Raw genomic sequence first — 19,986 nt, 5'->3', positions numbered from 1 at the left:
ATGAAATCTCATTAGCACCTAACTTGGTGTGTTCTTTGCGATGTTTTGGCAATTAATAATGTTGTCAAGCATAGCAGTGGGAAAAAGAGGGGCAGCTTCAGGCAGGCAGGAAAGGAGGAAGAGATTTTTAGAGTAGTTTCTGTTAGATGTATTTTTTCATACATACGGGGCTATATTTTCTAGTTCTTTCAACTTGTTTCCAAATTGGCAGTTGTTTTTGTATGTGTCCTTCTGAACTACCAACACTCATTCCAACTATATTTATAACACTGTCTTCTCCTTATTCAAGGTTATGAAAAAATAACAGTCATCTCCTAGGCCTAGCAAGATGACAGCACAGGCTTTCACCTTCATACAGGACCTACTCATTGCTGAGTGCTGACTTTATCTTTTAAATGGATTTCAAGTCTGTAAAATGTGTAAAAGAGGCAATGCTGAACTGGAGTTGCAGTTCTACACCATTTGCAAATCCCTTTTCTCAGCCTGACTGCAAGTAAAAGCTGCTGTTTCAGGTCCCCTTACTAGGGTATTTTCTTTAACCCACTAATCATATGTTATTCTAGTGCTGATTAAAGTGATACAAGAAGGCAGTGGTTCAAAGACAATTAACACAAAAAAAATTACTTGATACTTGGAGCTTTCTCTAGGGGTACACCACTTCTTCAAGTCTATATGTAGCTGTATTGTAGTGACAATAGACACACTCATATTATTCATCTTTTTTTTTTTTCAGATTGTATTCTAATACTAATTCTTCTAGTTAATTTAGCACCCTAATATCAATGACATTCTAAAAAAAATGTAATATGCTGGCAAAGCTGCCATGGGGGCAGGATTTACTGAGTAAAGTCCTCCTAATAAATATTGCTACCCATATTAAAGTTTAAACATTTGAAATACAATACATATTTTAATATGTAACAGTAATGGCACAGTTAATACCCCTGAATCTTTCGGCTGCATAAACTAGTGGTTAGTTGTTCATGTTGCTAAATGATGATGTGAAGTCACAGTTTAAAAATAGTATTAGTGTGTGAAACTAATGCTACTTAGTGTAATGGCAATTTTAACTACAATGTACAAGATGTACAAATGTATACAAAATAGCCAAATATACTTCATGCATCTCTCTTTTTTTTTTTTTTTAATGAATATTAAGTATGCTTGTCTGACCTTCTTAACCACAACTCTCCTCCTTTCCTCTTCTTCATGTGTAAAAAGAGAAGTTGTCAGTTATTCTGTGACATAGAGGGTACACAGCTAAAAAATTCCCAATACGCATGACTTGCATTTTTTCTGACCATAAATAAAAAGAACTTGATATTGACGCTTCCAGTGCCCTACCTGAGCACTGACTTTAGGGCTGGAGTGTTTGCAGGTGTCTTGTTCTTGTCAGATTCAGGATGACCAGGGCAAGTGCTTATTCTTCATGCATGACAAAGGGTTGCTCTAGGAGGTGCTGTGGTTTTACCCTGGTGGGACAGGTTCAGACCTTCATACCTCTATGTCTTTCTTCCCATCCCAGCTTCTGCGCTATGGCTTTCTTACTCTGTATTCTTTCCTCTGTTAGATTTTTAAAAGGCTGCTCTTGGGTGGCATGCTTATTTTTTAAATAATATTAGTTGTGCTTCTTCTCTTTTCCTTTATTAATGACAAAGATCTCTGGAAATATGTTCTCTTCCAGTTTTCAAATATTTCCAGAGGGAGTTATCATTAGCTATCCACTTTCATAAAATAAGAGTCTTGCAGTTTAGGGAGCTTCATTCAGACATTACTAGGCTTTGAGTGAAACTTTGAAAGCAAACCCTTTGTTTTGAAGGTGAATAGAAGAAGAATATTGGATGTTGGGAGCCAAGTGTCCCCTGATTGCATTCAGAATAGACAAGATAGCTGAGTTCCTGCTAATGGCTTAATTGTGGGACAACAGTAGAAGAACATCAAATATGACATTCTCAGCTACCCCTCTACAGAAAATAGTGCTAAATCAGGTTACAATAATTTTGACAATAGTAGAAGCCTCTTGGTTATTCTGTCAGGTACAGAAATGTCTTACTTCCCATGCATACCCAGATTTTGTATAGGATAGAATTATAACTTCAGAAAAGGCTCAGTCTTTCAAAGAGAAAGGCATTGACAGAGCCTCCCCACATTCTTTGCAAGACTGAGGCATGGGGCACTGTCTTGAGAGCTGTCTAATGAAAGTGAGCCTATTCTAAGGACTTCAGACACCTACCTTTCATGTGCTACAACATTACAGAAAACTTAGCCCTAATTTTATGTTACAATTGCTTATTTTATGGATTACATCTATTTCTGAGGACAGAACAGGTAATTTAACACACCATATAATGATAATGTACTTTATATTTATTCATGGTCGTTTTTTCTCGATATTTCATTGAACCCAAAGGAGGCCTTATCCTGAGTCTAGAAAAACAAATCAGTTGACCGTATATGTCATCTTCAGACTCTTTTTGTAATGATAGTGACTTTTCCTTCCATCCTCTGAAAATGTATCCAGCTTTCTGCTAAACTGATTTATGTTGCTTGCTTTATTGCTGCCTTAATGCAAGCTGTTCCATATTTCAGCCAGCCTTTGGAAAGCAGGTTTGCATCAGATTCTGTTGTTAGGAGTTGATATATACAGAACAGGTAACATAATTTAGGAGGCTTTAGCTGTTAAATGGCATTTTACTATGTCTTTTAAGCAATTCCTTACATTTCAGCAAGGGCAACACGGTCATAGCACAAAACATTGATAATGTCCTTATGTCCTGCAGTGCAAATATTCTGGTCCCTTGGGCAGGGCCATAGGGAGATACTTTGGCAGAGAAAGAAGTCGGCTGTCTGCCCTCTTCTGCAACAGATTTACCTTATGAAAAGGTTCTGTTCAATAGGAGATCATATGGGGAATTCATGTATCCTACACACTTGTGTTGCTTGACACAGAGAACAAAGTCCTCTGTTTCCTCCACAAATATGTTCTCATTTAGCATTTCTCTACGTTAATTGTGTGCCCCTGCTGCAGCCTTGGCAAAGGCTTCAAGATTGTGAATAAAAGCATTTTAATCTCCTCTTTCTTTCCAGCCTACCCACCTTCCCACCTACTTCAAGCAGGAGATATTCTACTGATTTCAGAAAGAGCAATTTTTGTGTTTAAGGTTAAGGATATATACTTAGATTCTATCTTGAATCAAACTATTTAGCAACGTCTTTTTCTTCAGCTTCCAAGACAGCAAAAGTGGATCGTACGCAACAAAGAAAATAGTTCTTCTATTTCAGTGTTAAATCAGTGCTGCTGTTTTGCTTCTTAGGTCAGGATTATTACAACAATATGTCCCAGAAACTCTAATCAGATGAGATGTCTTGTTTTACTTGATGCTATGTGAAGATATTCAGTCCTGGGTTTTATTGAGTATTAATGCTACTCTTGCAAGCAGTTCATTATTGCAGGTCTTTCCTAAGAGGTGAAGTGAGCAAAAGTGAGCCTTTTCCTCATAACAAAATATGAAACAAGCTGCAAGAAGATTTACTCACCCCAAATATTACAACTGCTAATGTTATGTATAATATATTTTCCAATGTAATTCACAGCCAGTTAAAAAAATCTTCAGCGTACTTTGCATCATTAGAAATTACTGAGCTGCTGGAAGCTAATTAAATTAGCTGATATTGTAGTTCTTTATCTAAATTGATTGAGGTAATGTTACCATAATTTAAACTAAAGAAAAGGAAAAGGCATATTCATGTAGGCTTGAAGAAAAAATCTAATTATAGCTGCATTGTTTTGGAAATTGTATGTACATCTATTTTTATTAAACAATCTATGATTCGTGATCTATTACTTCATAATGAATCTAGGCTTTTTATAATTAATACAAACTAACTTATGCATTTACTAGAAAGAAAGATTTTTTTTATTATTTTTTTTTTTTTTGTCTGTGGGATACAACAAGTTGTGTATTTTCTTTGGTGAAATTGCTATGCTATAAAGGAAGATAAAAGATAGATACCTGAAAGCAGGGAGTGAATACAATGTCCAGAACAGGATAGCTTGTTTATTTCTAGTGTATTGATTTTGTTTTGTTTTGATTTTCTAGAGGAGGCACTGGTACCATATAGTAAACCCAACTTCCCATCCCCTGGTGGACACAGCTCTTCAGGAACAGCTTCTTCTAAAGGATCAACCGGACCTAGAAAAGGTGAAGTCTTGCGAGGAGGTCACCAACACAATGCCAGTGACCTTCTCGATATAGGCTATGTGGGATCAAACAGTCAAGGACAGTTTACTGGTGAATTATGTAAGTTTATCCTTAGCTATAGTTTGAACTCTCAAATACACAAAAAGACATAAATTATAAATCCATTGTGAAGAGATGAGGAATTTCAGTGTGATAATCAGATTAATTTTTTTCAAGATCTTTTTGACTTCTGAGGTCTTTTTCCTTTGATGACAACCAAATGAAGTTCATCTGCTCTTTCACTTGGACCAGTTCAAATCTGTTTAAGTAATGCCAAGGTTATCTACATAGTACATCTTTAAATGTGTAGTAGTAGTGAAATTGGAAACACTGTCAAAATTAAATAGAAATTCTAATATTTTAGAAGTTTCTTTGCAAAGTAAAAAAATGCTATTGGAGATTTTTCTCAGAGGAGTGAATGAAAAATGCTGTTGAACGTCCTCGGCATAGTGGCAAGGTCATGATGCCTTTTCCTAAACTTTCTGTTGCCTGTTGAGCAGTGTTCTGCTCTTGGATATGGGTCCTGTTTTTCAGCTGTGCTGCCCAGTTTCTCAGCTGTATATCCCAGCTCCTTGCTCAGTTTTCCTGGCCAGAGGAATTGTTTTCCAAACTATATTCTATTATTAGTCAGTATCTGTTAAATCTTGATAAAAACAACTTTAATGCTGCATAAATAATGGTGGTACTAAATGCCCAAAAGGTTTGAGTCTCTTGCTTGAAGAAGTACACCAACATATAACCTAGCTCAGGCATATTGGTATTTTTACTAGTAAAAGCAATGTAGTTGTTGGCATGTCTGCCTCCTATTTGCAGCAGTCAAACTCCCAGTACCTACCTACTCTTACCTCCCAGTAGCTTGTAAGAGCTGTTGGTGATCCACACACCCTGAAACGTGCTATCTCAGATATGGATATGGTGTTGGTAAGTGCTGAATTTTAGCATCCGTCACTTTTCTTCTTAGAAGCAATTAACTCCCTTCTCCCAACCTACTGAATATTCATCTTGTGCTGCATTAACACTAAACCTAAACATAACACTAAACCAAAACATAGGCTTTGGTTTGTGTTTTTGTTGTTGTTGTTTTGTTTTGTTTTGTTTTTTCTCCTTATTACAACTTTTTTTTCTCTCTCTGTTTCTCTCTATAGAGTAGTTGAGAAGACACATTGCAAGCTGCTCTGATGGACCATCAGGTCTGAACTCATGGAAGTGATGACACTAAACAGTGCAATGAACATTTTCTTTATTTATGTACTATTAAAAGAACTGTAAATGCAATGTAAAGACACACAGCCACACATATCCCACAGATAATTTACTTGTGTTCTTCTCTTTAATACACCATTCACCTTAAACTATTCCTTGTCAGGAGTATATAAAAAGGAAAAAAAAAAAAAAAATCACCCTCCAGGATGAAAAGGATTTCCTTCTGTATATAATTTCTTTTGTTGCATTGCTATGCAAGTTCACCTTCTTTTTAGCTATGTTCATATTCATGTCTGTTTTTATTGGTCTGTTGTACTATATGTGAATTAATAGGCTGTGGTGCCATATATTAACTTTTAATTGTGTAACTTTTATGTTTAAAGTTTGCACTGCAATTTTATTTGGTGATAAGCACAAAACTCTACTCCTCATGACATGAAGAAAAAAAAAGAGACTGAATATGTGAAGAAGGTTTATGTACTGTAAGCTACTTTGGATAATGCTGGATGTAAAGGAGGATGTTAGGTGGTTTTCCGTTGGGGTGTAGAAATGAGAAAGTGACAGGCAAAACTGATGTCAGTGAAGACATCAGAGACCGATTTAAATCTTTTAAAAGCAGGCAACATAGTTGCTCTTCCTATTTAAGAAGGGGTCAAAAGTTGGAACTGTTTGTTTAAAGAGTGAATATGAAAATTAATAGTAGCATAAGATGGCCTAGACCCTTTCACTAGAATGATACCCTTAGTATCTGTTTTTAGCCATCCAATGCCACTAAGGAGAAGAAAAACAAACCTTGCTACAAACAAAAGAAATTAAGGTGTTTCACTAAAGCTGTTTTATATTGCAGTTTGGAAAGAATTATCATTAATTTCTGCAACCTAAAATACAAGTCAGAAATTTCCCAGGAGTAACAAACTGTATAAACTCAAGGAATACCTAGTAAGTAGTTAAGGATGCAATTTATTATTAAGACTGCTTATTATTCAGGCTGCTTCCAAAAAAATTAAATGTCAGAGTATCTTATTTCATCTTTCCAATACATGTACAGTACAATAGAGGATAGAGCTGCACCACTGAAATTCATGACATTAATTGTTTTGATGCAGTCTAGACAAAATTTTGTGTTCTTTTACCTATAGTCTGTGAGAGCTGAAGCTGAATTCATATTACTTGAGATTCAATACATCCAAAAAGTTGGATATTAGCAAAGAAAATCTTTGACCTTTTTTTTTTTTTTTTTTTTTTTTTTTAAGTGAGTGGCTACACACCCTACTATGATGAGGAAATAACACGTTTATATACTTTTTGAATAAACCAGACTCTGTAAGTGGACATTAATGACAGCATCCTTTCTCTTCATTAATTTTCATGACTTTGTCCAAATCTTCTGTACCTCTCAAATCTCAATGAGAAAATTTTCAAACTTTTCTTAGAATATTGTATGTGGGTAGCCCACACATTTGATGCTTAATTTAAATATTGCACCCTACATCTTATTTCTGTTAGTTATCTGACCATGAACACTAGTTTCCATTTTAATACCCTTTTCGTATAACCAGTCTATGTTGTTTTATATATTGCCTTGGAGCTCACCAGTATTAAGGACACTTTTAGTAATGGCAGAATTTTAGAAAAGTAAAATAAAATGCTAAATATGTGTTGCTTTTCATTTCATTAACTTGTTCCATGATAAGATAAAACACTGCAGCCATCAGCTATAACTCAGCACTATCAAATATAAAAAAAAAAAAAAAAAAAAAAAAAATCTAGTTGACTTCCTTAAGGTAAAGATTGTTATTTAGCAACTTACAAACCAAAAAAAAAAAAAAAATAGTTGAGAAAAAAGAATTCATTTATCTCTATATGTGATCAATAAGTATATGTAATTTTCCTGCTTGTTAAGTCATTATAGTTAAAACCATTGCTTAAAAATGTGCAAAAATGTTCAAGCAAGCTAAAGAAGGCATCATATATAAATATAAATGATTTTCTTACTTTGTTATTTGTTATCTAGAGAAGATTATTCAGGGTACAATTCAAATTGAATTCTCTGGAAAATGTTTAACTAAGTTACCAGTAGAATATTTTTTCTGTTAATTTGAAAGCTTGTGCTGAGCTTTGGTGGAACACCTTACTATATTCTATTTAAAATTCAGTATCATTAGAAGTTGATAAAGTCATCCCAATTACTTTCAAATATGTGTTTTATCTCTTCCACTGGAAAGTAAACGTGTGTCAGTATTAAAGCTGTGCAGTACCATGATACTCACTAACTTGTCCATCTGCTTCTGTACATTTTTGTTCATTAATAATTTGCTTACAATATTACATGAGATGTTGTTGTGTATCACAAAGTGTCTCCATTATCTTACAGGTGATGTCTCTTCTTTTTTTCTCTCTCTCTTTTCTATACAGCGTACTTCCAATGAACCACAGTACATATTTTTAAAAATGCCATTTAATTTACTATTTTAAAACAAGTATTCTTTTTTTTTTTAAAAAAAAAAAAGGAAAACATTTATTGTGAATAATGTTTAAAGAAAAGGGATGTTGTGGCAGAACTTAGAATTGTTTTTTTTTAATTTGTTTTTTTTTTTTTTAAAAAAAAATACAAAACTGTTTATTGGCTACAGTTGGTTCATGAAAAAGTATGACCTCTTAATGTGTTTCATTGGTATTGTTAGTGCAGCAAAGTTTAATTGGCATAAAAAGTTGGTTAATAGTACTGTTGAAGTGTGTATTGTATATTTACTGGGGAAAAAATAAAACATATTCACATTTCAAATCTATGTTAAAAGACCTTGAGTAAGGACTCAATATGTGAAAATCCAAACTGGGAACAATCAGGCAATAATAACATAGACTGAGCTATAATCATCACTGTCCACTTACAGGTAACAAGGATCATTTTATACCCTGTTTTTTGAACTAAGCTAATAGTTGTCTTATAAATAGCCTGATGGCATCACCAGCCATAGGGATTTCTGATGAAGGTCCTCTCTACATTGAGAATAGTTGTACCAATGGAATTGCACTGATGCAGCTATTCTAGTGATATATCCTCCATTTGCAGACATGTAATGTCTATGTACAGTAAGGACTGCAAGCACATAGCTTACTTTGTTTAAAGCCCATAATGTAGTACACATGTAAAAATCTGTGTTCAGCAGGTCTAAACCCCTTGACTTGGGGTTTTGTACTGGTGGAGCTATTGCCAACCCAGTACAGGGTGTCCACAGAATGTGGATAGGTGCTAGGTCAATTTTTCTCAATCTTTGCATTGAATATATGCTCAATTTTTAATGTGGGAGGGCTGAAGAGTCAAATAATAAATTGTTACATGTACTTCAGTGGTGTATTGCTACCATTTCAGTGATGCAAACAGACTTTTTTGTTGTTGTTGTTGTTGTTATTTAATATTTCTCAAGTCCTTATCCAAGTCAGTTAACCTTTTGAGTAACTTTTGGCTGTCACCTGAAATTCCTTGGGAAAAAAAAAATACAAAAAAAAAAAAAGAAAAAAGAAAAAAAAGAAGAAAAAAAAAAAGGAGCATGGAATGTTTTAAGTATATTAATTTAACTATAAGCCAATGTAAAAGGAAGACATGACTGTTAAAAATAATAATATGCTGTCTTATGCATTGGCAGTCAGGAGAAAAGATGTAAAGATGTATACTAAGGCTGGGAAAGAGTCCTCACAACTGACAAAGGAAAGGTACTCAGGCTGGGGGAGATTCTGTCAGGAACTGTTTTTTTTGTTATTGTTGTTTCTTTTTTCTTTTTTCTTTTTAAATAGAGGCAACTCCTTTGGATTTTCTACAATTTATGTTTTTTTTTTTTTTTTTCCTTTTTTTTTTTTTTTTTTTTTTTAATGATTAACAGCCTTGGGGAATTCTAGCAGAAGGAGAAAGTTGGCCTTCTTTTATGAAGACTGAGGGGAACTTGTTTGCTGAGGGGAGGATTTTTTTAATTTTTTAAAAAAAAAACATTTTATGTTTTTTTTCCATCTATCTGGAACACATTAGCTAAAAATAAATTATTTTCGAAAACCATGTGGGCAATGGACAATTCATTTAGGAGGTACATCCAAGCAGCAGGAAATACAGCAAAGAGGAAGAGTTATGCTGACTTAGAATCAGCCAGGTCCACCTCAGTTTCTCATGTAACTCTGAACTGCTGATGCTATGTAAGAGCTTCATTGCTTTAAGTGTCCATGCCACAATAAATTACCAAAATTTAGTGTCTTTGGGACACTAAATCTGGTCCTTTGTTTTAAATGCTTGGTCAACCCAGGTCAGTGGAACTGAAATAAGCTCAGGGTGTGTGAGGCTCTGTCCCTGGCTGCTCTCACCCCAGCAGTCTGCGGCTGCCAAGCAGATGCGATAGCAGGCCCAGCAGGCTACCAGTGGACCCCCTCCCTAGGCAGCTCGTACCTTAGCAAGGATGAAATCTGTCAAGTCAGGGACGGTCTCCAGCAAGTTAGTCGCTGCAGACTTCACCTTGGGACTGCTGGTCAGGCAAGTCTCATGTTTTGGGACTGCCCTCTCCAGTCCTTGTGTTGGTGCTGTCCTGCTGAGGCCTGTACGCTCAGTGCTGCCTCTCTCCATGGATCCAGGGCACTTGGCACGGGGACTGCAAGAAAAGAGGTGTGGAGGTGCTGGGGATCATGCAGGGCTCTGCATGTCTTGAGTGGCTGGATGTGTGCCCTGCTAACTAGAGAGGGCCAGGGATCACAGTAGAGCAGTGGTACCCAACCATCCGTTCTGCCCTTTCTACCATGTTTCCCTGCTTCTGTTTTAGACTGACTTCTTGCCCTGCCAGGTGCTCTCACACCCAAAATAACAGGTATGGCTTAGAGACATCTGGTGGGACCCAGAGGAGACTCTTGGCCATTCCTACATGCTGTGAATGTGGGCAGTTACTTGATGTCTGGGGAGAGCCAGCTCTGAGCTCTGGCACTGTTGTAAGAACTAGCTTGCTCTCTAACCTGCCTTTATTTAACTATTCAGCTGCATCCAGGAAGGCCCCAGCAGAAAACAGATTCCTTGAGCATGCCTCAGCACTGCAGTCTCTTTTTTGACTTGAGATTCCTCATTCAGTCTGTCACAGACCATCCTGAATTTGATGCCTGCTACTCACCAATGGCCTGAGGACTGAAAATTGCATATGATGACAGTTAGGCCAGTGATGTCGTTGTTCTTCTCTATGCAGCAGAATGAAAAAACAAAGAAAAACAATTGTCACTTTAACACAAAACTTTTAAAAGAATCCTCAAAAATCCAAAACCAAAGCATCTGAGATGTACATGTTTGTTTTGGTTTTGGTATTGGTTTTGTTTTCCTTTTCCTAGCTACCATTGAAATTGCTTTTTTTTTTTTTTAATTTTAATTAGCTTCTGAACTCTTCCCTCCTATTCTCTAGTACTTCTCTTTCAGCTGTAAATAGGTTATGACATAGCAAATAATTACATTTGTGTACTTTCTGTGTTATAACTTTCAACAGCAAGGTCCACAGTTGCATTCACTTCAATTGATCAAAGCCAGATGGGGATTAAATATTTTGTTGTTGTTGTTTTTTTTTTTTTTTTTTTTCTTCCCTAAAAAGGCCTGCAACTGTTTGAGCTGATATTTGTTCCCCATTTATGCTGATCAGTGCATCTTTTGCCTTCAAGGATGTCATTAGTAATTCTTGTTTGTGTTCAAAAGCCGGAGTCCATTGTGCAGCACTTGGAGAGCCACTCGGATGCAGGTAAAGAATATAACAGCTTGAGCAAGTGCTAATTAGAACCAATTAAACTTAATTGACCTCCTTTGGCAGTAAAATGCATAATAGAACTTGCTCTGTCCTTGCAAAATGGAGATCTTGCCTCTAAGCATGAGAGTGAAGTGCAGTTTCATGTATCAGCCTGTAGTAATTATGTGGGTATAACAACCAGGAAGCGGCTTGCTCCAATTTGTTCTAATAACTGAGCTCTACTGTATCAGGGCAGTGCAATAAAAGTAAGATTTCTGGTTCAGTCTATTTAAAAACCTAATTTTTACAGAGCAAATGAGCATCCCAAGATACTAATACTAATCTCTAGGAATGAATTGGCAGAAAAATACAGAGTCTCTTTTATAGGTAAGTAATGTTATGAGCATAAAAAAAGGCAATTATATGCCTGCAAGTTGGAAATGGCTCTGATGCTGAGGGGCTGTGTCTCTCCTGAGCAGTAGGTGTATGCCACAGGGTGCCTTGTCCCGCTGAATGATCTGCCTGCAGTTCAGCACAGCTCCTGCTGCACCATGCAAGGAGGTGTCATTCTGTGGGCTTTCACTCAGAAAGGCACAGTGGCACCCATGTGAGATTTGTAGTGCTATGGGACTGGGCGCGTGCACCACTACTGTGGCCTCCAGTGTGGACGTAGCCAGAGGTATCAAAATAAAAATGGGGAAGAGGGAAAGAAAGAAGGGTGGGGAACATAAAAATGTATGAACTCAAAGGCATCCATGGTGAGTGCTCAGCTATACAACCCTGTGAAAACCCATTCTTATTAGTAAAAGACAATTAATCCATTTTCAATGACCATGCTTTGCTGACTTTTTTACTTATCAGGACCCGAATGCGACTGATTTTGCTGCTAACTTGGCCTTACTATTAACAGCAATAAAGGTGTTAGTCAGGTGGGGACTTTGATGTGACCAGTAGCATCACTCTCGCTTCAGGGAATGTTCTTGTGCTGGCTTGTTAATGAATTTCTTTCCTAATGAGTATCATTAAAAACCCTTTGATTAGCTATTTGCGTGAATGCCCTTCCTTTTTCCTCTAAGCATTAGCTACTTGCACTAGCAGTAGAAAGATTTTGCCCTAGGCTGAAAGCATGCAGCTGTATTATTTCTTTCCTCATGAAAACAACTCTGATGCAAACCATAATAGGAAAAAAAAAAAGGGGGGAGGGGGGGGGGGAAGGAGGGGGAGGGCAGGGGGACACAGACACGCAACAGAAATAAATAAAAGAACTCACAGATGAGTTGAAGTTGTTTTCTACACATGTACAACCTGAGCAGGCGTTAGCATTCAGATGAGACTGCCATTAGGGGAAATGAAGAGCAATAGGTAGTGATGGTGAAGCATGTAACAATAATTTGCATACACCTTGAGTGCCAACAGGCAAAGAAACAAATAAAGCTATAACCTTAGGAAAGGAATGCCAGAGAATAAATGGACCGCAACAAGCAAACAAAAAATGCCATGTCATAAAATGTAGCAAAAAGCCTGGAAAACAAAATTAAAAGCAAAACAAGGCATTTCACTTTCCAGACCCCTTAATGAGATATTGATGGCCTAGAAATTGCCTACTCCTATGCAAGACAAAAGGAAGACTGAGAAGCACAAAAACAATTAGGAAACAGATTTGGCAATCTAAGGTTTAATAGAAAGAGATGTGGCATAGCAGAGTACAATTAATCACCAATTGCCTGAAACACTTTTTTCTCCTGAGCTACTGCAGGCCTTTCTTTGTCCCTTCCCATCTTAAAAGGACAGCCACTTGGTCCAGTTTGTATTTGAAATAAATAAATCTCTCTCTCCCTTTCTTCCCCAGTCCCCAAATCCCCAGAATTACAGATGCTGGTAAACAAACACTTTGCATTTACACTGGTGACAGGAGCTTAAAACTAGCTGCAGCCTACCCACCCCCTTCTTCCTTCTTTTCTTTTTCACCATCAGGCATGAGCTTCATCTACATATTTTCTACCTTGTTGTTAGGCATATAATGAGGCTTTTCTATTTCTGTCTTTCTTTGCCCAGAAATCTGTCTTAGAAGCATCACACGTAGAGATTTCTAAAAGTTCACTTTTATGTTTGATCTATGTGGAATATGAGGTTTAAAATTGGTAATTGGCTTTGGTTGCCTCTAGAGCATTTCTAAGTAAGTGAGAGCCACTGATGAGTCTAGATTATAGTGTTTCAACCCTGTACACTGAGCCTGAGAAATTCAGGGCACATGATCACAGCTGTGGGACTAAGGCCATGCGTAGCAATCTTTGTGTCCTGTGCTGTACATGGTTCTTTGAGTCAATGTACATGTATTGGTAGCAGCTAAAGAACATGCCTCTGCACTTCTAAACTAATAAGTAACTCTAAATAGCAACAGTTTGCAAGTAGATTTGGGGTTTGGTGAATTTTGTGGCAAAACTTTAGCACTAGATTTTCCAGGATAAACTCCTTAGTGTAGTAACAGATTTTTACACATCAAAAGACTGTCTTTCTGTTCTTTGCACCTTACAGCCCTGGGACATTCAAACATATTCTGATTTTGTGTAAATTAATATTTATGTATATAAAACCTGTTTCCAAAAAAAGGGCTTTCAATTTCCTTCTGTCGTTGTCCTTATGGGCTTTGGATCCTCTGGAAGTTATTCAAATCCAAAAAGTGTTTTCACAAGCACTCATTGCTGGCTGAGAATACTGAAAGAACCCCCTTTCCATATTTCCATATTCTTTCGGGTTTTGCACAAGGCTATGAAAGACAGCAGACAGCAGTTTCTGCTTTTGTTTGCTGATATGTTACACTTATAATTTCATTGAGGGATTTAGGAACCACAATTTTCATAGATGTTGTTGTCAATTGGTTAGTTAGTTAGAAACTAGTGGTAAAAGCACCGTATCTCTGAGTTCCAGTAAGTACCAACCTTTGCACTTTAGCTATGGGTCAAAGCTTTGAGTACTTGTTTACCTACTTTAACTAATTTCATCATATAATTCAAACACTTTATAGCATCCCTGGCACAGTCATCTGGGTGATGAAACTTCACTTTGACACTGAGTTGCTGTAATCAGAAACTCCTACTTGGACCAGTACCTGGACTTTGCAGGACAAGTAAATCATACATGCCTTTCTAGCAGTAACAGTACTGTTACAAAAAGGGTCAGTGAAACCAGGCAAACTCAGTGTCTTTTGGGGAGTGCTTGAGGTTTCCTCTGCTTTGGTCTCTTTTTGGTGTAAGCTGGGAGATGTTTGGTGTTGGTCTTTTTGTGCCTGCTGATGTCCCCGTTGCCTCTTGCCTTCCCAGGCATGCTCAGAGACGGAGCGGCCATGGGAGTGGAGGGCAAGAAGAAGAAAGAAAATGGATGGGAAGAATAAGAAAACCTACACTATTTAATCAGCAGTTTTAAGGACAAAAAATAGTGCTTCTGTTTCTCCAGACAGTTGTGTAGCACGCTGTGGATCAGATGATGTGTAGAAATATTCCTTTTGTCCACTGTTCATTTTTTCTTTGGATTTGGATAAGTGTAAGTAGCTGTCTCAGAAAAAAAAAAAAAAAAAGGAGAGTTCATAAAAAATAACAATGTTAACTGCCAGAATAAGGTGGGGTTGTACTCAGAGCAGGCCTCTGACCATCAATATTAGGATGTGTTAGTAAATTGATTATCGTTCGTATGCTGTTCCTAGTGCTAACAATGATAATGACAGAATGCTCTTAATTGGTCCCAGGGAAAAAAAACAAGACAAAATCCACCCTCCCCTCCCCCCCCCCCCTTTTTTTTTTTATGGTGAGCAGTTGCTTTTCTCTTTCAAACACTCTATATGATCGTGGTAGTCTTAAGGGTGTTCTGAAGCATCTCGTGTTCTTCACTGTCTTAAATCCATTTATTAAATTGAATGTTGTTGAGCATGAGGTTGACATTTGGTGATTCTCACGCAGTTTCTAATAGCTGCAGGGTGCTCATTTTTGGAAGCAGTTTTATGATGCTACAAAGTGTCTTCTTTGCTTTTGCTGGCACATATCATACCATATAGCTGAAGCAGAGCTGTCAGGACAGCATGTCTCTATTTAGCAGACCATTGTTTGTCATCAAACTGATATTCTTGGAGTTTTTTCAACTATAGCATTGTTGCCAATGGTAAAATTTCAGAGCTTCATAAATGACTGTGCACAGGAAGATTAATCCAGCTGGCAAACTATCTACTTTTAAGATTTTTGTAAAAGTCATCAACAGGGAAGCCAATAATTTTCACTCTCTGATGAAGTCTTCATTATGGAGCATCTGAAACCTTGTTATAATGTGAATGACTTTGACATTATATCTGCAGCTATGTGCTTGCACTTCTAATAACACTCATACAATGGGAACTGAGCACCACAAAGAGCCTCTGAAAGCAGAGTAACTTAATTTTCCTCTGCGTTCATACAGTGTATGGGTTTAGTAAGGGTCTCTCATGTTATTTACAATGTCTTTGTTTGTCAGATTCTTCTTATTTTAATTCCCTGGTATATAAAACCTGGTGAATGTCAACACTTGTAACAATCAGCTTTCAATAAACACAATCTACAGGGATGTGACTCATGTAAGACACAAAAAGAGTAGGTCACTTACATAATAAGCAACTGCAAAGGGAGGACAAGTTAGCTCAAAATACTTTCTGTGTTTGTCAGATTTAATTTAAGGTTTTGACTGTGCAGATTCAGAAACAATTGTCACAGGTGGTCAGAACATACTAGAAAGAAATACAATAAATAATAAGGTTATTGTGCTATAATGGTATCATAACACCTGAAACGGACGTGGTAGCTCTTGTTTCATCATTCTTTGGCATTGATTTTATTATTCTGGTTTGAAATTATTACAACATTGACCTGCTAGTGGATCCGGTGATATTGAGGAAGCACTAATAACATATTTGTTTGTCTCGGTTCCTCTTCTTTCTTTCCCCTTGTCCCTCCACCCCCAACCCATGCAACAGGCTCAGGTTCATCATACTTGAGGTGCAGCCCATTATCTGCCTAACCCTGCTGATAAAGCACTCCTGGATGGCTGTGTTGGACTGGGAATGGGGATGGGGTAGGAAGAAGTGTTCTTTCAGAAAATGATGCTAAAAGAGGATATATTTCCTTTTTTTTTTTTTTTTTTTTTTTTTTGTAACACTCTTGTCAATCTTCACAGTTTTGCTGAAATAAATTTCTTATTCAGAAAAACAAATTAGTTTCCTTAAGAGAATCATTTTGATAGAGGCATTAATTCACTACCAGACAGGATATGATCCTTATCCTTTCATACACATTAAGCACCATCTTAGTCCCAAACAAAAAATGATGCTAGTGTATCTCTATCCCATGCTGCTCATACAAGCCACTTAGACCTTCCTTATTCATGCCATTCATTACACAGCTACTCTTAAATTTCTTAAATCTTTCACTCTGCCCTCTAATATTTGTAATGCATCCTTATTTCAGTATTAGCTTCATGCAAGGATGAGAGGAAATGTCCTCAAATAGTGCTAGGGAGGATTAGATTGGCTATCAGGAAGAATTTATTCACAGAAGGGGTGCTTAGGCATTGGAACAGGCTGCCCAAGGTGGCAGTGGAGCTACCGTCCCTGGAGGTATTAAAGTGTGGATGTAGCACTTGGGGACATGCTTTAGTGGTGGCCTTGGTAGTGTTAGCTTGATGATTGGACTTGATGATCTTAAGGGTCTTTTTCAAATTACACGAGTGTATGATTCACTACTTGTAATTTTCTAACCCTCCATTTTTCCTCTTTTTTTTTTTTTTTGGGGGGGGGGGGCATGATTTTTTTATTATTATTTTTTGATCCCCTTCTGCAGATTGTACATGGCTTCTTTGCTGCTTGGTAAGGAAAATCAGAGCGTAACTGTTCACCCTATGGGACCGGAATAATTTAGAGGTTGCCTGTATTCATGTACATGTTAAGACAGCTGTTGCTGGTTTTGCTGGCATATATTGCATGTGTGTTCAGATGATCTTTCCTAGTGTGACATGAAAAAAACTGACCAAATAAATCTCAAACTTTGAGAATATTTCTCACATCTCCTAGACAAGTCTAGCTCCCTCTGTGACGTGTTATATTTACTGAAGTATGGTGTAGCTTTGGACAGTTTAATTTTTCTCTTCCAAATTTTCCCTTCAACTGCAGAAGTTATTGATATGGATTATATCTGGAAATTCAATAAACAACTTCAGTATCTCTAAGCTTGCATCCACCTTGCCAGCTAGTGATTTGGAATGGTTTCAGTTCAAAACAACTAGTTAGGGAGCCTCATTCGACTGTAGTCATAAATCATCATACAACCTGGCATTGACAAATTGGTCTTGGCCTAGAGCATCCAGAAGCTCTGCGAGAAAGCTGGCTATGGTAGGGCTGCAACATTAACAGCAGGCATCCTGGGATATGCTTTCAAACTTCAGGATGGAGGTGGATATGTACACAATATGCTTTGTGGGCAAATTTCCAGGAAATTCTATTGAATTTTTAAATTTGTCTTCAATTACTTCTCCCAGAATTTTCTTTCAGTTCAGTTGCTATCTTTGTTGTCCAAATGAGCTTGAGCAAGGTGGATCTAGGATGATAATCGGGCTCATCTGTCAGCAGTGTTATGAGAAAAATAGCAGGCCAGTTGCAGTTTAGTGCACAAAACATTGCTGTTAAAAGCTAGCTAGTTCATCAAACTTCATTGAAAATGATGAGTCTTTCCAGTGGTAATTTAGACTAGTAGTTGGAAAACATTTCTAATCGGACTCCAAGGCTGAGTAGCTGTCACATATGGTAAATCTCTGCAGAGACTCTGAAAATAGTCTGAGAATTAATGAGCTTCTAATTTCAAGACTGATGTCTCTTGAATACGTTTCCTTTTTGCTCCATGATTCTTCCTTTATCCCTCCGCTCCCCCTTCCCAGTCGTATTTACTCCTTTCTGCAAATTCCTTATCTCATAAACAGTCATCGAAGCACTTTTCTGTGCACATGGCTATATGTGTACAATAGAGCTTAAACCAAACTGTATAAGCAGACATTTCAGTATCTTAACCTGCCAGCAAGTGATTGGCATAACTGAAGGAGTGGGGGTACAATGGGCCAAATAAGTTATTTCATGAAAAGATGGAATCAACTTTGTACACAAGAACATTTCTTACTAAAATGGCAATTAAATGCTGCTATCTAAACATTTTAATGTTTTTATTAGCTGCTAACCTTCATCTTTTCACTGTAGCTTTTCCTCAGGTTCTTTATTCCATCTTCCTGTCTTCTATCTCAGTTTTTCCTTCTTTTTCTAATTTTTGTCTTTATCTGCTTTTCCCATTCTGTCTCCTCCCTAATACTCTTTTTCTCTGCTTTGTGTAGGATTTCCAACTCTCATGCTACCCTCCAACACCAGTCTTTCCACTGTCTAATTTCCAAGATCATTCTTTCCTCCATCTGCATTGCTAATGTGAAATTCACTGCTTTAAATATGTCATTCTAATACATGAATAGCTAAATCTCTGAGCATACATATGGCAATCTAGATGTCTCCAGAAAAATGAGTAGAATCAAATTCACTTGACTGTTAAAGTGTTTTATCATGTACCTGATTTCTGCTTGTTACAAAATGTGACAGGATTTTCTACACCTGTATGTAGGTGTACAGCCATCAGAGAGAAATTAATGTTTTTCTACAAATATACTAAGTCTTTAAGAAGTTCTTGCAGAAAAACATCAATTCTTACAGAGGAAGCTGGCAATTTTTTTTATATATTTTTTATTATTATTTTTTTTAATCTCCATGGTGCTGTTACAGATAGATTTAAAACTGCTTACAGGCCTACTGGCTGGGCTCTGTAAAAAGTGAGTACAGTAAAATATTGTTCTTTTTCCTCATTAAAGCATTATGAGTCCAGTTTGACATAAAATCCATAAAACATATGGATTTGGGGAACTCTGAATCATTAATAACACAATGGCTTGTTTGTGAAGTAAATATAAGGGAAAGATGAAGTGGAAATTAAATGTAATTGAAAAGGAAGTGAAATTTTATAAACATAATATCTCTTACCAGTATGGTTTAGACTACTGGTTTAACTGTAAATCAGAACAGATTCGGATCATATTTTAATCCAGGTGATTTTAAGTGCAGCTGAAAATGATTTTCTAACTTCCTGACTTTTTTTTTTTTTTTTTTTTTTTTTTTGAATCAGCAGGCAGATTATCCTCATTTTGGGGTCACAGCCTGTGTTTTGGCTGGTGACGACACAACATTCAGGTCCCTGAGAGGACTGTGACCATGAGCAGGGCCATACAGGGAGCAGAGGTGGTATGGGTGAAACCTCCAGGGCTTTGCTGTGTTCATATACAAGCACTGCTCATTCTCCTATCTAGGGTGAGGGGAAGCAAGTCCAAGCTTTGCTGTGTCACACATGACACTGTGACAACAAATCCCAGAGAGATTCTTTTGGTCTTGTTTTGTTTTAATCCTATACTCTGCTGAGAGTTTGTATAGTTGCTGTGAAAGAAGCAGCTGCTACAGGTCCCAGGCAACTTCTCAGCATTTCTTGCCTCTGTCTATAAGGCTGGATATGCTGGAAATAGTTTGAAGCAGCTCACATGTAGTAGGGAAGCTCATGGAGCAGATTCTCTTGGGAGTCATCATGCGGCACTTGAAGGGCAAGCAGGCGATCAGGCCCAGTCAGCATGGGTTTATGGAAGGCAGGTCCTGCTTGACGAACCTGATCTCCTTCTATGACAAAGTGTCGCGCTGGGTGGACGAGGGAAAGGCTGTGGATGTG

The 19,986-nt window shown here is 37.2% G+C and overlaps 1 protein-coding gene and 1 long non-coding RNA gene across 20 annotated transcripts in view; both read left to right on the top strand.

The window, feature by feature from the left end:
- The window catches only part of ROBO2 (roundabout guidance receptor 2), a 1,084,545-nt gene extending 1,075,579 nt beyond the window's left edge, over window positions 1-8,966 (top strand). For 17 of the 19 annotated variants that reach the window (XM_035315365.1, XM_035315363.1, XM_035315379.1 and 14 more), the window contains 2 exons: window positions 4,101-4,301; window positions 5,387-8,966. In XM_035315365.1, the coding sequence (XP_035171256.1) occupies window positions 4,101-4,301; window positions 5,387-5,388 (203 nt within the window). In that variant the 3' untranslated portion in view covers window positions 5,389-8,966. The remainder of the gene's footprint in view (window positions 1-4,100; window positions 4,302-5,386) is intronic. The other 2 variants (XM_035315375.1, XM_035315368.1) reach the window with 1 other exon arrangement.
- A 9,968-nt stretch (window positions 8,967-18,934) lies between these two features.
- The window catches only part of LOC118160571, a 2,763-nt gene continuing 1,711 nt past the window's right edge, over window positions 18,935-19,986 (top strand). The window contains exon 1 of the long non-coding RNA XR_004747582.1: window positions 18,935-19,806. This is a non-coding gene — a long non-coding RNA (uncharacterized LOC118160571). The remainder of the gene's footprint in view (window positions 19,807-19,986) is intronic.

This window comes from Oxyura jamaicensis, chromosome 1, assembly GCF_011077185.1.
Source record: "Oxyura jamaicensis isolate SHBP4307 breed ruddy duck chromosome 1, BPBGC_Ojam_1.0, whole genome shotgun sequence".
Classification (NCBI taxonomy): Eukaryota; Metazoa; Chordata; class Aves; order Anseriformes; family Anatidae; genus Oxyura; species Oxyura jamaicensis.
The sequence above is the reverse complement of the archived record's forward strand: the minus strand, read 5'-3'. Positions and strand labels throughout refer to the sequence as shown.